This window comes from Empidonax traillii, unplaced genomic scaffold (genome assembly GCF_003031625.1).
Source record: "Empidonax traillii isolate 1590-97213 ecotype Southwest subspecies unplaced genomic scaffold, ASM303162v1 scaffold11:size2795301, whole genome shotgun sequence".
Lineage (NCBI taxonomy): Eukaryota > Metazoa > Chordata > Aves > Passeriformes > Tyrannidae > Empidonax > Empidonax traillii.
Window position 1 is genome coordinate 1,772,032 of NW_020955204.1, and position 16,747 is coordinate 1,788,778.

General features: G+C 48.3%; 1 protein-coding gene across 2 annotated transcripts in view; it reads right to left on the reverse strand.

The window, feature by feature from the left end:
- Window positions 1–1,215: 1,215 nt before the first annotated feature.
- Window positions 1,216–16,747, reverse strand: part of LOC114059275 (transmembrane protein 263-like) — a 206,872-nt gene continuing 191,340 nt past the window's right edge. For both annotated transcript variants that reach the window (XM_027887524.1, XM_027887534.1), the window contains exon 3: window positions 1,216–6,086. In XM_027887524.1, coding sequence (XP_027743325.1) covers window positions 5,800–6,086 — 287 coding nt within the window. In that variant the 3' untranslated portion in view covers window positions 1,216–5,799. The remainder of the gene's footprint in view (window positions 6,087–16,747) is intronic.

The window sequence follows — 16,747 nt, forward strand, 5'->3', positions numbered from 1 at the left end:
GCAACCTGGCTTAACATGGCAAACCTGATCCAGCTGGGCTGCAGGGAAGGTGAGCAGCTGTGATGCACCTGATGGCTTCTCCTCAGGGCTCACGTGTAATTCACTTGTGCTGTCCAAAAGGCAACACAGCTGGCTCCAGCTCTGTGAGAAGGAACGGTGGCGGGATGGGCACGTGCTGTGGGATGGGCACTTCCGTCATCTGCCTCCCCACAGTGGGCATAGGGGCAGCCTCTGGGAGAGACCATATCCCCAGGTATGGTCTGCCAAACCTGCTCCTGCCACTGGCTCAGTGCCTCCCAAGCCACACTGTGTCTGCAAGTGAGGATGGAGGAACAGGGCAGGTGGCAGAGGTGGCTGCAGCCAACCCCATTGGCGTGCTGCTCTTACCAGGCAGCTGGCAGCAAAACGCCAACCAAATAAATGGTTTGATTGCCCTGTTATTAGTTACTAAATTAATCCTTTTGTCAGCACTTAACAAATGCTGAGCTGTTGGCTCCTGGCCTCGACCCAGTAAAAGGGTCTTGTGCACCATCCAGCACTGCCCAGCCGCTGGGCTGCAATCCTCCCTGCAGGAGGGCTGTGCATTCCCAGGAGCGCTGGGTGGCTCTGCCCTGGGTTAAGTGCCCGTGGAGCAGGTGAGGTGGCTGGGGTAGCCAGCTGTGCCCCCCAGCACCTGCACGGCCTGCCAGCCAGCAAGCAATGCCAAGGGCCTGGCTGCCCCACGGGAGTTCCCAGCAGCTCTGGGGAGGGATATCAAACTGCCTTCCCCTGCAGAAAGAGCAGGCTGCTGCGAGGAGAATTTGCTTCCTCAGCTGGGAAAAATGGCAATGCAAACCTGCCTGAAGGACCGGCTATAGAGGCAAAATTTCCTATCTTGGCTGTTGAGACCCCACTTTCAGGGCTAGGTCAGCAATCTCCAGCCCAAATGCCCTCTTATGAACTGGTCTCTAAACCAACACAAGAAATTGAGTTTAGAAGTCTTATCCAAACTGTTCTTACCATTCCAATCAGAAAAGGTGCCTGCAGCAAAATGGCTTTTGAACTGCAGTTGAAAGCTGTGTCCTAGTTAAAGCAGGGATGGAGGTTCAGCCTTGCTTGGTGCCTCATGTAGAGCCCTTAGGGGAGAGATCTAATTTCCCAAGGAATCTCTAACATCTTTCTTCAGCTGTGCTTCCTCTCCTCATGTTCCCCCACTGGAAACAAGAGCCGGTGTAATCAAGGTTTTTATCCTCAAATTTTACTGTAATTAAAATACAGAGATGCAGAATATTCCCAGAAACACACTGCAAAACAAACCAAGCAAACAAATTCAGTAGGAAACCAATTACAGACAATGAAATGATAAAGAACAAAAGTGTTCTCTGGAGCCCAGCACTGTGCATGGGACTGCGTGGCTGCAGTGATGGTTTTGGGTTGCCAAAGGGCTCCTCAGCTACTAGAGAAGCAGAGTTGGGCCCTGGCATCTGTCCCAGCAGCATTAAGGCTCTTTCTAGCCTTCTCCATATTCCCACTCATGCTGTTGTTTTTACAAGGATGACTTTGCAACGGAGACACGGAAATGACCCACCCACGGGGACAAGAGCCAACGAGAGAACCCAGAGGAAAAGAAATAGGTTAAGATCTTCCACACACAAAACACAAGGGGACAAAGAGGGGTGGATGACATGCACTTCTCTCCCAGCCAGGGGAGCTGCGGGAGCAGAGTCATCCTCTGCCCTCCCAGACAATGTGACTGGATGTTTAACGAAGGTCTCAGCAAAAGCTTTGGGGAGCTCTAATCCAGAGGCAAGACAGAAAGCTAAGGGAGGGATAAAAAGAAAGTGAAGGATAATGAGATTAAGGAAAGGGAAAAGGGAGAACAGGATGTGACTAGGTCTCTTTTAAGATGGGACATGTTCCTTGGCCATGTGGAGCATCCAGCCATGGTGGAACATAGGGCTGTGGAGACCCAGCCCCATCATGGGGAGATCAAGACAAAAGTCTGGGGGAGATCTGGGAAGGATCTGATAAGAAAGGAGCTGATCTGACGCCTTGACCATTCATTGAATACATTGTTCTATCTAAATGGAAATTCCTAGAAATCATTACTATGGAAGCAGGGCACAAGCCAGGCATGGACCACTGCCACAGACCAAAACCCACATTCATCCACTTCCCCTTCTGCACTCTTCCCTAGGACAAATTCCATTGTGTTCATCCTCTGATTCAAAGCCGTGCTAAGCAATGAATTTCTTCCACACTCCCCCTTTTCTTGCTCCCCTTCTCGTCAGCTCCTCCTGTCACCCCTCCCTCCTCATCTTCTGTGTATTAAATCCTGTCAATCTTTCCCTCTACCTCAATGCTGCCCCCTCCTATTTTGTACCAAGCCCCCCCCACCTAGTATCCATGGGATTTACATACAACACAGTTCTTGCCCTTTTTACCTCAAAGGGGTGGTGGGAGAAGGGCTGCACTGGTGGCCCAGGTGGCTGGAGTCTCTGTTGTGGGGGAGGAGGAAAGATGGGACATTCAACAGAAACCAAGAGCTTCCCCTTCCAATCCAGATCTCACTGAACTGCAACCAAAGCTGTCAGGAGGCATATCTGCTCTTAGACTGGGAAGACTGACCCTTGTCAGTCTGGGCACTGAGAGTGCCCAGAAAAGCAGGCTGAGGCTAAGTTGCCATGATGAACCAAGCAGGCCTAGCATGCTAACAGACTTCCCAGAAGCTTTTGAATCCTGGTAATCCTCAGAGTTACATAGTCTTGCATGCCTGTTAAGCAGTGCGAGACCTTGGTTTTGGAGTAGATTTAATCTTCCACCTACCCCTGCCTGCTAATTTGATCTCTTTCACTATTTATGGTCCATGAGTTCTGTTAGCTGTAAGAACAGCAATTTAAGCCGTCAGTTCCCCTCTCAAGCTCATCTCCCCTTCTCCGGGCCATCCTGCAAGGAAACGGAAGTTCCAGACAAATGGTAAGCTTTACTCCATTTACTGCAAGGGTGCACAGAGGAGAAGAAATAAAAAGATGGGAAATCCTCAGGACCCCTGTGCCCTTCCTTAATGCACCTTTATCCCATTTGCCGTGCCTGCTCTGCACACATAGTGCCTGCAGACAACAGATTGGGAAGGAAGTACTGCCTCCCCCAGCAAGAGCCTATGTGAGACACTGGCATGCCAAAAGCATGATGAATTTCCCATCACCTGCCCGGAATGGCTGGTGAAGCTCTTTAGATACTATCTCCTCCTGTCCAAGACCTGGGAGAGGCATTTAGGAAGATGACTGTCTTGTGTCCCAATTGGTCAGAAACTATCTAAGAGAGTTAGTGACAGCACAGCTAGTTGCGCACAAGCAGCTTTTAGCTTTGGGGCTAAAGCTCACTTCAGGAGCACTTTGTGATCTGGAATAAGAGATGAGATGTGCTCAGGGAGAGCAGTGAGCAGAGATCCATTCAGTGCAAACTGTCTTCCTGCTTTGCAGAGCTTTTGAGACAAAGGGAGAACAGACAAGACTTCTTCTGGCCTTGGCAACTGCCACGAGCATCCCAACAAAGTACAGGCACACATCAAGGACTGATCTTTCTGTGAAGCCTCTGCCTTCAGAGACAAAACCGACATGTCCGGGTCAACCTGGCCTTCACCAGAACAAAAGTGACAAAGTGAGGAAATGCACACACATACCAAATGCTGTTTCCCCTTCAGAAACAAAGATATAGGTTAAACCTCTCTCATGCTATCAAGAGTAACACACTGTGGAGATCAGCAGCTTCTTGCTGCAAACAGCAGGGACTACCTAGCAAAGGGTATGGAGAGAGGCTAACACCAGCATGACTAGCACACGTCCTAAAATGTGGATTTAATAAAGGTCAGAATGAAAACTGCGTCACGAGCCCAAGAACATCCAGCAGAAACTCTTGCAGGGGTGGGTATGTGTGCCGTACTTAAATATTCCCTGATATCTAAGTCCTAAGCACAAGAGAGCAGCCAGGAAGTGTGACGACCTCCAAGGGGAAATAAAGATCGAGAAAGTTGGCTTCAGTGTCCAAAAGATAGAGAAGAAAGAAAACAAACAACACAGATGGGAGAAATGGGATTTTTCACACTCCTTTGGTTTTCAAAAAACTACACTCTTGGGCAACAGAGGGCAAAACATCCTCTAAAACATGATTTTTATTTTGACCGGGACCCTATATAAAAACTATATCCTGGAAGTGCCGAAGATGACTCTGTAAACTCCTCCACAGCAGTGGCACAGTTTTGTTTACCTGGCTGAAGACATACCTGTGGACTAATACGTACGCACACGCTAATACAGATGCATATTAATAAAATACAGCACAAGCACTGCTTCACTTGCCTATGCATCCAACACCTATGGACCTCGGCAAATCATCTGCCAAAGCCAGGAGCAGCAGAGTTAATGGTGGAGGCTGTGCCTTTCTTCATCCCAAGCATTACAGGGGACCTTGGAGAGAGCGAGTGCACGTTTATGTGTGTGTGTGTGTGTGTGTGTGTGTGTGTGTGCGCGATGCCACGTGGCCCCTTGAGTGTCATGGGCCAGGCTGGGGATGGCTCTGACTCCCAGATGGATGCAGGTGTCTGGGTTTCTGCGGCACTACGAGTATGAGTGGGCTATTTAGTGCAACACAGTCATTTAGAGGGCCCCAGGAGCAGCGTGCAGAGGAGGAGTTGCTGGTGCCCCATGCAGGCTGGCTGCTGTTGGAGCACACTCAGCCACGTGGGAAGTGTTCTCCAACACAGTGCAGCCCACTCACACCCAGGCCACCGCTCCTGGGGTGCTGAGTTGTGAGAAATGCTCTTGGACTCCCCTCCTTCCCTGCAGCAGAATTTGGGTGGCATTTGGGAACACGCTTGCTCCTGGTTGCTTGCTACTGATGTCTGTGGAGTGTGAGTGTGGCCAAGAGACAAAATGCCCCTGTTGCAGCCAGGGATACTGCAAGGACTGCAAGGATCAAACAAAAGGGCCTCTTTGTAGAGCATCACTACCTGTGCTGCAATAGCACAGAGGCCTGGCAAGTGCCACTGTCAGCTCTTTCCTCAAAATGGGAACTTACAGTAGCTCTCATCCTCCTCCCTCTCATTAAGAAAATCTGTGCAGAAGTTGATGGCCTGGGACGTACCATACTGCAGTGTGGCATCATCCCTGGAGCTGCTCTGCTGACCTTGAGGGTTCCTTCTCTGAAGGGTACAATTCAGCCAAAGAGTAAGTGATTGGAAGGAGCTTGTGGGATGGGCCCTGCAAAGAAAAGGAAAGAGGTGCAGGGCAGGAGGGAGGCTTCCCTCTTTTCACAGTATGTCTCCTTTGTGTCAATGGAACTTTTCCTTCTACAGTTCTCTGTCAGGCACACCTCCCAAACACACCTCCCAGAGCAAAGGGAGGGGATGTTTCAGAGGCATTCTTCCCAGCTGAAGTTGAATTTTACTATACAACCCACACTTCAAGCCAGACATAGTTTCTCCCCCTCCCCTGTTACTCCCCCCACCTCCAGGAAGATGGAGCCTGACATCCTCTCCCACCCCTCCATGCTTGCATGAGCAAGAAAGGAGGAAGGAAACTACAAGACAGAGACAACTGCGCCTTTAAAGCCATTGCAGTAAAGACGGTTCCTGGTAGGTGATGGGAGTGAAAGGCATTGACAGTGGCTCTCTGAGCTAGGCAGGCGGTGCTGAGCAGGCTGCAGCTGGAGTCTGCTCGGGTGCTTGACCCTCCCTGAAGCGGCTGGTTCCAACTCAAAGAGGTGTTGTGTAGGGGAAGAGTATGGGCAGGTTGACCTTTTGGAAGGGAGCTGTGACAGGAATTAGTCAGCCTTGTCCTTCTTCTTTGCAGTGAAAGGGACTTTGCTGGCGACCGCACTGCCCACAGCTCCGACGCCGCCGGTCACTGCCGAGACGCTGCCCTTCACCAGTCCGACGCCAGCAGCGGGGACGCTGGTCACAGCTGTTTTGGTGAGCTCCAGACTCTTGCTGCCCACCCAGGCAACTCCTCCCAGTGTGGCCCCCACAGCTCCCCGGGTGATACTGAATAGGCCGCCTGTCACTCTCCAGATCACTCCTGCCTGCTGCTGCGGGTGGTCCTTGCTGGCATCTGTGGGGAGAGAGAGAAAGGGGAAGTCAGAGGTGTTCACATCAGGCGCCTCCTCCAGCCCATGAGGCTTGTCAAGCATGGCACTTGCTCCTGTATGCACGGTGCCTTGCTTTGCAGCCTCAGACCTCTTGGTACCTGAAGGAGGAACCAAGGTGATCCCAGGCCTACAGTATGGCAGGAAAGGATGCTGACATGGTATGAGTGAGAGGAGAGTTGTCCATGTGATAGAGAAGGCAAGAAGTCAGGTCAGTTACAGCCCCAAACTTGTAAGCCTCAGTGCCACAATGCAAAGTAAATCCCACAGACTAATGCTAGCAAGGAGGCACAAACTGCAGACAGCAACAGCTGATGTTTGCATGGCCTGCAGGTCCTCAGAAGCATCTGTCTGGAGGCAGGTCTGCACTCATGTCAGATGTGGGACTGAGGCACAGCACAAAGCTATCTGTGAGAACTGTAATTGCATGAGCACAGATAGTAAACTGCAGTAAAGATACAGTGACACAAATGTCACCTCGGGTTGTACAAGCCCTCCAGAGATCTCAGCTACGTATTTAATAGTGTTAAGATAGTGCTTGAGTTACTACACTGTGTCACTGCTGGTTTACCTGTGCCAGCTGGATCGAGGCCAGTATGATATACCCACCCAAGCTGCTGTCACACCTGCCCACAACACTGCAGACATAATGTTCACAGCTCACCACTTTTTGGGAAAGGGTTGACTCTGAACTGCTACTCATGGGATTCAAAACTGACAGTTCTCCTGCTGGCCTCCACACAATCCTCTCCCTTTGCATCAGCTATTAATGCAGTGTGCAGGCAGCAACGGAGGAGCTGCTCTTTTTGTGGGGCGAGATATTTTGGATACTCTGACTTCTGATTCACTGACAGTTCTGTACACGAGATGAGTTACTAATAATTGCAAAAATACAATAAAGCAATCCCAGCAGAAAAAAAGCAGACACCAGCTGGGAATACAGGATCCCTGAAACAGCAACAGCCCTTCTAACCCATTACTTACTCAGAAGAGTGGTTGCCCAGTGCTGATGCAGCAGGAGGGGTTTAGCCCTCTGCTAAATGCACACCCCATTTCCTTAGAAGTGGGGAAATGACAGGGATGAAAAGGACTTTCTGCAAGTCTGCATAAAAACATGATGCAGCCATGCCTCTGCAGAGAGGCCAGGACAGGGGCTGTGGCAGAACCAGCCACTGTCTCAGAGCAGAGAACTGCAGAGGCTCTGCCAGCATTCCAAGGAAGGAGCCAGCTTGCACTGCACAGCCCTGTGCACACCCATCCCATGGGCCTGGCATCCATCTCTGGGGCCAAACAAGGAGAAAGCCTAGCTGCAGCACCCGAGTTCTGCCTCCCGCCCAGGCTGGACTGTGCGAAGGGATGCCCCGCTAACCTCAGCAGGTGGACAAGCTTAATACAGCTAATGCAAGGAAGCCAAAAGCTGCTGTCTGAATGCGCCTTCCTTTTGACATCTGAACCCTTCTACTTTCCCACACTCTTAGCTCTCCCCCACACCTTTCTCTAAAGCTCCCCTGTCCCCGAGAACTCCTCTGTTTATCCAGCCTGGCAGCAGTTTCTTTTCTTGATTCTTAATAATATTCCAAGAAGCAAAAACCTCTACCTGAAAAGACCCCTTTACGTCTCCACCCACTTTCATTTCCACACAGATTAGAGCCAGCACTGATATAGGCAATGGATTTCCTTTGCCAGCAAGCAAAGACCTTGGGAGTTCCAGGAGGCTGGCCCAGCATCTCATCAAGCTGCAGGGCCTTCACACACTACACACCGTGGTTGATAGAGATGTCAGACCTAGTCAGTGTAAACAAACATCTTCCTCTTTGTGTTACTAACTTGTCTCACACCGTATCTTCACCACATCTGCTATTCAGTGTACTTCTGCTGAGCTATTCTGTGAATCCTTTGGAGCAGAGACTATCTTCCTGTTGTCCGCATGTCACGCAACACAGTAGGGTCTCTAAGTGCAGCTGGAAAACAGCACTTTTTTCTTTCCTTTTTTTTTTTTTTAAACAAACCAGGCAGAAGTCTGACAGAAAACACTCAGCAGCAGCAGGGCATGGATTTTTATCCTTGGAAGCACCAGCTGCCTGGGGTACTGGATGCACACAGCTGAAGGGACAACCTGACCTTGCCAAATGGATCAGAGCCACTGCCTGTGCTATAAGAACTGGGACAGATAGGAGGCCAGCTACTCACTCCGGGTATCTGTGAGAAAGGGGGATGTTCCAGGCCTCAGACGAAACAAATTCAAATTCAAATTGCTAACTTTCAGGCACTTAACGTGGAAGTTTAAGTAAGGTGATGAGATTCCTCTGACTTGATTTCTAGCCAGGGAAGAGAAATGGGCTTCTTCAGAGGCAGCATACTGTAGCCTAACATAGGCTAAGCATGAGCCTAAATCAGGTGGTGTGATGATCCTTTCCTAGGTATTTTTGTCCTGGATTCTTCTAAAATTCTGCAGTTTGGTCTCTTCTCAGATTTATACATTTTCTCTTGAGCTTCTTCCAGTCTGTACAGAACTCTCCCTTGGGCATGCCTCAGGATAGTGCCTGTGAGGAGTCTAGTGTTCACCAACTCTGAATGACTTGAAATAAGCTTTAAAGTACTCATCTATCTGATAATCTGGAGAGCAAAATGGAGGGGCCAGTACAGAGTTTCTAGTGTACAGTTCTACCCAGTATACAACATATCGCTCACCTATTCCTCAACAGTTTCTGAGGTTTGTTTTTCTCTCCTCTCCCTCAATGTTACTGAGACCCATTGGCTCCATTTCCAGTTCAGTTGCCAGCCCCCAACTGCTGCACAGAGCTTATCCAGTACACAGATTGAGGGCAGGAAGAACCGAGGGATCCAGAAGTCCATGCAGCTGTAAAGTAGGACTAAGTGAAAACCGGAGTGGTCCTCCAAACAAACACCATCCTCCAAGGATGGTTGGTCTTTTGTTCCTGTCCCTCTGTTCAAGGAAGCAGGATACGCTGTGTCCCAGAAGACTGCAATGCAGAAGCTCTGGGCATTAAACACCTACATGCTCAGGTGCAGAACCAAGACCCGTATCAAAGCAGCTATAGTCTTCCTGACTCTCCCCAACTACATTTGAGGCTGGCTGGAACCCATCTGTAGGAGGAATTATGCCCCCGGAGCCGCCCAGCTATCTGAACAACACTAGTGTGAAAAATACCTGCAGGTGGACAGCCCAGGGACCAGAGAGAAGGTGGCAACTGCAGATGAGATTGAGGGGGGATGTTACCCTGCCAGCAAAGAGCTAAAACACTGGAGAAAGCATCAGGAAATACTGATGAAGACAGACAAGGACAAAGATTCTTTCTGATTAAGCTGGGCAGAGACAATGAAGCTGAAGTACACTGGAGCACCAGTGTTTGCACACTGCCTGCACCTGGTCTGTAACCACGCTCATCGTCCTTAAAACTCCACAGAGAGGAGGGAGGAGGGATGAAGAATCTGGCCCTAGGAGGCTGGGAGGCTCTTCTACATGCATTCTAACAGCTCCAACACAAAACAGAAGATGCACCATAAAATCAAACACACCAAAAACCCCCCACAAACAAACAAATATACTTACAAAAACCCATGCTCAGGTTTGAATAGATTTAACAATGAAAGAGAAATTCCTGGTGACCCCCAACACAAGGGGCTACATCCCAACCTGGCAGCAATTGAAATATAGGTCATAATTGTTGTATATTCCAGATGATGTGTTGAAAACTTTCTAGCCATCCCTGGTTAGTTTGTCTTCAGGATTGCAATAACCCCCACAGTAAGCTGTCATGTAAGATAAGCATCAGATTTACAGTGCAAATTAGTATCTCAGACAATGGAGTGAGCTAAGCATTTTGTTGGCACAGAGGAGCCCAGATTAAGAGTGAGACAGACAACAGAGATGAAATACACAAAATAATCAGAGAGATAGACACACAGCCTGAGCAGGGGAACAATTTTGTTCCTTGGAGCTGGCCACAGCCCACGCTGCTCATGAAAGCTCTTCATAATCTGCAGAGCCCTTTTTCCTTTCCATCAATGACCTGGCATTTTCAAGGGTCCCTTCAGCTTCACTTCACTCTATGGCATCTTAGAATAGAAGAAGCAGGAGAAAAGAACTGAATAAAAGCTCTCCTGTGTGAAAGCCAGCTCTCTGGGTTGGGTTCAGCACCCCACACAACAGGCTCTCCCTCCTTGGCCACTGCCCTCTGCACTCCCCACTGGCTTTTCTCCAGAGCAGGGGTCCTGCCCACTGGGGCTCCAGACAAACCAAGGTCTTCTCATTTGATCCTGACAGCATCCATGAATCGGGGCAGAAGCGAGATCAGTAATAACAGACAGGACTTTCAAAGCTTCCATGCCACTCCTCAGGGCTTGGCACTGCATTCATTTGGAAAGACAAAATGAGAGCCTGTGCTGGTGCCCAGTAGAAATGGCAGGGGCATTACTCTTCCTCTCAGCCCCTGCCAGCAGGTGATACGACAGGCAGGGTGAACTCTTTCCTTTAAGGACTTGTACAAGTTGCTCCTTCCTACTAATTTATAAAAACAGCCCCAAGTCAGGGAGCAGCACTGTGTCAAGTCAGGGAGCAGCACTGTGTTTGCATCTTTCCATTCCTGCTGGGCCTCAGGCAAAGGAGCTGGGCTGGCTCAGAGACCAAAATGTAAACAGTCAATGTCATCAGTCTGTCCCTCAGCAGACGTGAGAGGAAGGGGTGAGGTCACTAGTTCAAGCCTGAATTACTCCTCTGGCAGCTATTAAATGCAGGTTCCCCCACCTAGAAAAATGTTTGGTCTGGAGGAACAAGCAAGGGGTGGAGGGTCAGCTACTCACAGTCTAGTCCCAGCTTTGCCCAGCTCATTTTTAAGCAACACTGAGTAAATCGTTCTGACCTTTATTGCCTCTGCACCACTGTGATTGAGAGTGTGTGAATTGCTAAAAGCCTTGGTTGTTGAGTAACAAACAAGCATGTATGGGAGAGAAGTTTCCCATCCTGATGTTTCTTGGAGAAAAAACCTGAAAGTTTGATTCAAGTGCACTCTTAATGCTCTGAGAACCCCAGGTGGATTATTGTTATTTTTAACCTTGTGACTCTTCCAAGCCTGCCTCAATTTGAAATGCATGGGGCTGGCACTGATGCTTCTCTTCCCTTTTTGTAAAGCAAAGCTGCAGTTAATGATCCCTATTTCCTTGTATTGCTGTGCTGTCATGAAGGTTAATTAGGTACAGTTGGTGCAGTGCTTTAAATGAGGAAATTGTATTTGTATTGTCATGACTGGCATTGATAGATTCCTGTTGACATTCTCAGTAGAGAAACCAATGACAGCTTCCAATTTATCTCTGGAGAGGTTTCCAGTTTCCAGACAAGTAACAAAGGCGAGAGAAAAGCTTGCCCCATCCCCACACATGCCAGCCTGCTATTGTGGAGCTGCACAAGTTTATCCTGCAGCTGGAACTTTCTTTTTGGGTGATATGCTCCTCTTCTAGCACAAGCAGCTGAAGCAGGCAGAGACCATTGGTGACAGCTGGGCACAAATAAAATCTCACTGTACACCACCTAGCAGGACCCTTCTCCAGAGAATAACCAACACTGCCTTTTTCCAAGCCTCCTGTCTGCCGCTGGAGGAGGCTTAGCTGAACATTGCAGGGCACATCTGTAACAGGCATTTATGTCTGAGATGAAGGAACTACTGTCATTTTAGGATAAGAGATCTAGATCCTGCAGTGTCACAGGCCAAGTGTTAAAGGGAGCACTACAAAGCGTTTGTTCTTCAAACACTCTTGCTTCACTCCTGCAATCAGCCCCCATGTTGCAGCTTGTTGGAAATGGCTTCCCAGACTCAGCAGCTGGGCTCTCCCCAGCCCTGCTCTGCCCAGGCGCTGAATGCTGCAAACCACAACGGCTGCCACCAGCAAAAAGCCTAGAAATGCCACATTGAGTTTAGCCCTGGAGTTTTAAACTTTAGCTCTGCAATCAGCAAGACATACTCGCCTCTCCCTGCAACAGGATTGTTCGGGAAGCTGCTGCACACAGCAAAAATGGGGGCAGCTGTCTCCATATCCCAGCTCACCCCAGGGCTCTTCACTGGCACAATGAGCTTTAATTTTTCCTGCATATGGCCCAGGAGCAGTATTAACTGCTGAAGCATCTACCTTGAAGCACTGAGAGATAGGGTTCAGGAGGGTAAACGAACAGTGATATGGAGTGGCTTGTTTTTCTCAGCTAAGCCTTGGGGGAGAAACAGCCAATGCTCTTACTCTGGAAGTGTGAGGCTTAGTTATTCGGGAGCTTCCTGACTCTCTTTGTTGGGAAGCTTTGTGTCATCAAAACAGAAGTTGTTTGTAAAGACATGGTGGTATTGTTCAAGCTTCCACTGAAAAGAGAATTCAGGGAGAATGGCCTCAGAGCAGCTTATAATCCAGTGGTCAAGGCATTTGACCAGCCTTGAGTCAGCCCAAGGACACTGCCCAGCCTCACACACATACAAAGTGGCCCAAGCAGCAGAGAATGCTATTTTCCCTCTTTTTGTTGAACTGTTTCACTTTGCAGGAAGAGATATTACTTGGAGGAGGAACACAACTTGTCCTCTCACTTCCTAAGTGCTTTCAATACCAGAGCCAAGATCTGCCCTGAGATGGGTTTCTTATTTTTGAAAAATAGTAGAAGTCCCTTTGTTTTGCCATCCTGCACAAGGAAACATCTCTTTTATACAGCTGTAACAGCTTGTCAAGAACAGCCGGAAACTCCTTCAACCTGGATATCCTGGGACCCTTTTGATTCTTACAGGACTTCAGCTACTCTGATGGCACAGACATGGTCTCTAATGATGCTGAAGACCGGGATGGTGCACAGCTCAGAGGTAACGCTCCAACTGCAATGCAAATGAGTTGCAGGACAGGCAGCACTGTCTTCTAGAAAGGATGTAGATGAGGTAGGAGCCTGGAAAACCAGCTCTGTTCTCAGCGCTACTGCTGACAGCTCTGCTTCCTCTCCATGTTCCTGGCCTGTTTCAGTCATGGGTGGTGTGACTGCCCAGACTGTCACTGGGTATCCTTCATGACCTGCAGTGGAGAGGGCCACCAGGTAGGAGCTATGCCGAGCCCAGCAAGCTGGGAAAGGCAGGAGTCCACCTTTCGCAGAGGGAAAACTAACAAGCACTAACTGGTTGGCCTTATGGTACTTCTTACAGACAATTTCCCAGCTCCTACTGGTGTTCTTAAGCTCTCATCTTGGAGAGAAAGAAGTGCGTGCTGGGATAAAGTCCTCCAAAGCATGCCATCTTCTGATATAGATTACAAGTGCGTAGGGATGAGAACTTGCACTTTTTATAGGCCTGTAAAATAGCTGGTTTAAGAAGATTCTTGTCTCATCTGAAGCAAATATCATCTCTCACCAAGGCATATAGGTTGTAAGAAAGATAAGCCCACAGGAGAGACCTAGAGCAAAACTACGAGTGGTATTGGCCCTTCAGAAAGAAATCTGGACATACCCCTTCTGTCTCCATTGTGACATCTCTCTTTCTCAGTATGGAATAGATACAGAAGATAAGGCTTTTGCTACTGGACAGACAGATCACTAAAAAACCTGCAAGATGTCTCAAGGCCACTGACAGAGTAGAGAGATGACCCCAAAAGGCAAGAGATTTCAGCTTGCCTCAGAGAACTGTGCACGGCAACTGCTTCCTCTCTATCCTCGCCATCTTCTGAGTCCTGTGCTATAAAACACAATGGTGCATTATGGCAAGTATGAACAGCAAGGGACAGCTATCAGCTGGCTATACCTTCCCTCGCACTTGTATTAAAAGCATCAAAAGTGGCCATCAGACTTAGTTTGTTCGAACTTTATGCTCCTGCCTGCCTTTAATTTCCACTCTCTGCTCCACCTACAAGCTCTTGAATCAGTCAAGAGGCTTGCCTAAAAGCTGGAGAGAAAGAACATATAAAGCCGCACCAATGGCGCCTTTTCCTCTTGGAGTCTCATTACCATGACACTGAGATTTTGGATCACAAGGACAGGAATCACCTCTTGCTGTGAATATGGGCTCTTGATCTCATTTGGGGATCTGTGGGTGGAACAGGAATAATCCAGCAGACTCAATGATTTTCAGTGGCCTCAAGCTTTAATGGTATGAGGAGGAGAGCTTTCCAACAGAAAACTTCATTCCTTACAAATAAACCCTTCCTAGCACTTGTGTCCAGGCTGAAGAGACCATCTTCTTAAGCCTGCTCCTTAAACCATGTTAGCTCAGCTCTTGTCAGGACACATCACCTCCTCTGTCAATTCTGTAACAGTGGTTGCACATTCTTCACTGAGCTGCTTTCAGCTGCTTCTGATAGTACCTGGCACAAAAAGACCCCAAATGAATCAGAGGATCTTGTTAAACAGTCTTGTTAATTCAGCTCTGATAAAGACACAGGATGAAAAAAAAAATCAATATTTGTAAAGTGAAAAAGGACAAAATATATAGAGAAATAAAGGTCATTTTCATGGTTCTATGAGGCTCTTACAAACAATGGAGAGTAAATAACATAATCCAAGCTTATGTAAGAAATTACTTTTCTTCCATGCTCTAGTGCTACCCCACCAGTGGATTTTAAACAAAGGCAGACTCAGTTAAGCCTCCTCTGTCCAGTGAGGCTAGAAGTCCTTCCCATGACAATATTGCTAACTCACAATTTATCATAAAGGTGTGTGAAGTTGGGTCCCAGCAGCAGTTTGGAAAGGAGCGTGGGAGTGAGACAGTCATGTCTAACTAACAGGAAGGTGCTCAAAGATGCCAAGATCAGATATCAAAAGTCCCCTCTGCTTGTTCATCAACCGTCATGAATATTTTGTATACTCTGCCATCTCATTATTAAAGGCTTAATCTCCCTACCTTATGGAAACACAATTGTCACTTGAGCATTTTATAGCTGAGATATCCAAGAATTTGTTTAAAAACACTTTTAGTAAAGTTGGGAGCGTATCCTGCTTTGGTAATAGGGAAGGACCCAGGTTCAGGCATTTCCTCTTCCCACTCCTGGAGCAGCTGAGCAATGGATGCTGATGCTTTTTTGCAGAATGGCTGGCACCAGTGAGAAATCCAGAAATCCTCCATTTATTCTGATTATGTGCTCCCTATTCTGCTTCAAGGCACATGGAGGAACTGAAGAAAAACATGGACAGCAGCTCAAAAAGTAAAGGCACAAATGTTAACTGACCTAAGGTCAGTGAGTGAAGATTTTTTCACTCAGAGAAATGACCCATTTATTCCAGAGACTATCCAGGGGTCTTTCTACCTATCCAAAGGATAAGAAGGCAGTTAAGCTAAAAGCTGTGTGCTACCAAAACAGCTGAGCTAGGGATTTACTGGGGAGGTACGAGTATGCTTGCCTGCTCACACTGCAGAATGCCAGGAACGGGCAGAATAGAGCTTTGTTATTCTGCTGGTGGTAGGTGTTTGATGGCATAGTCTCAAGAACTCATTCCCTGTCTCAGCTGTCAAGGGGAGAGCACCGCAGTCATGAGTGGGCAAGTATGTTACCTCTGGGAGCAAACAGGCAGAGCATCCCTCCCCCACAGTCAGGCTGAACAGGGAAGAATGTTCCCTGTTCTGACCCATCCATGTCTCAGACAATTAGATCTATTCTGCTGCAAAAATCACACCCCAGCTCTGCACTCAAACCTCTTGCGTGTCCCCTCACCTCTGTCACTTCAAAGCAAACCAGCCAGTCCTACCTGTTGTTTTCCCAGTGAGCCCATCACCTGGAAACCTCAGCCCCGAATGCATAAATTAGAGGTAGTGCTAACACTGCCCAAGGAGACATCAAACCTCTGCCTTTGTGCTGCACAGACAAAGAGATGCTGCTTAAGAACATAAACCTGCAAGTGTGACAGTTCCTTTCGTTTTCTTCTATATTCATGTCCTTTCTCTTTCTGGGGCAGATTTCAATACAGCACAACAGGGATCCTATGCACACTTGGCTTCCGGGGGTTAAGGAAGGGCTCTGCCACTGGTGCTGCAGGTAAATTGTGGACTCCTTTGACCCTGTGGCAGGACTGCCATGGAGCCGGGGTCTAGTCTGGCTCTCAGAAATGCTAGGATAACTAGGCCTCCCTTTGAGATTAGTGTTTCATTGAGTTGGAGGAATATCTGGAATAAGAGAGACTCCTGCCCACCTCCTTGGCCTAGCCACAAATCAGCCCTATACTCTCACCCTCTCATGGGAGGTCTGTCTAAGCCACCCCACCGCCAAACAGTGATAAATAGGCTTTGCTTTCCCCCACCACCAAACAGTGATAAATAGGCTCTACGTCATCTGAAAAGGAGAAGGCCCTGTTACCTCTTGGCTTTCTCCTGTGCCAGTCTTGGCTCTAGTTTGGGGTATCCTCTGTCACTGCCAGGAGAAAACCAGTTGACCATAAAGTACCAGAATCACAGTGCATGAAGGCAGAGAGCCTGATTCCTTCCCTGTTCCAGTTCGAGTTCTCCTGAGGAGTTTCTATCCTGCAGTTCTATCTGTTGCACAAGGAAATGGGACGTCAAACAACCTCCCACCTGAAGTTTCAGTAAGACCTTCCCTAACTCAAAGACATGCCTTCAGCCTGGTGAACTCAGTTCACAGCAGGGATTTTCACGTGAGACCAGTATCAGAA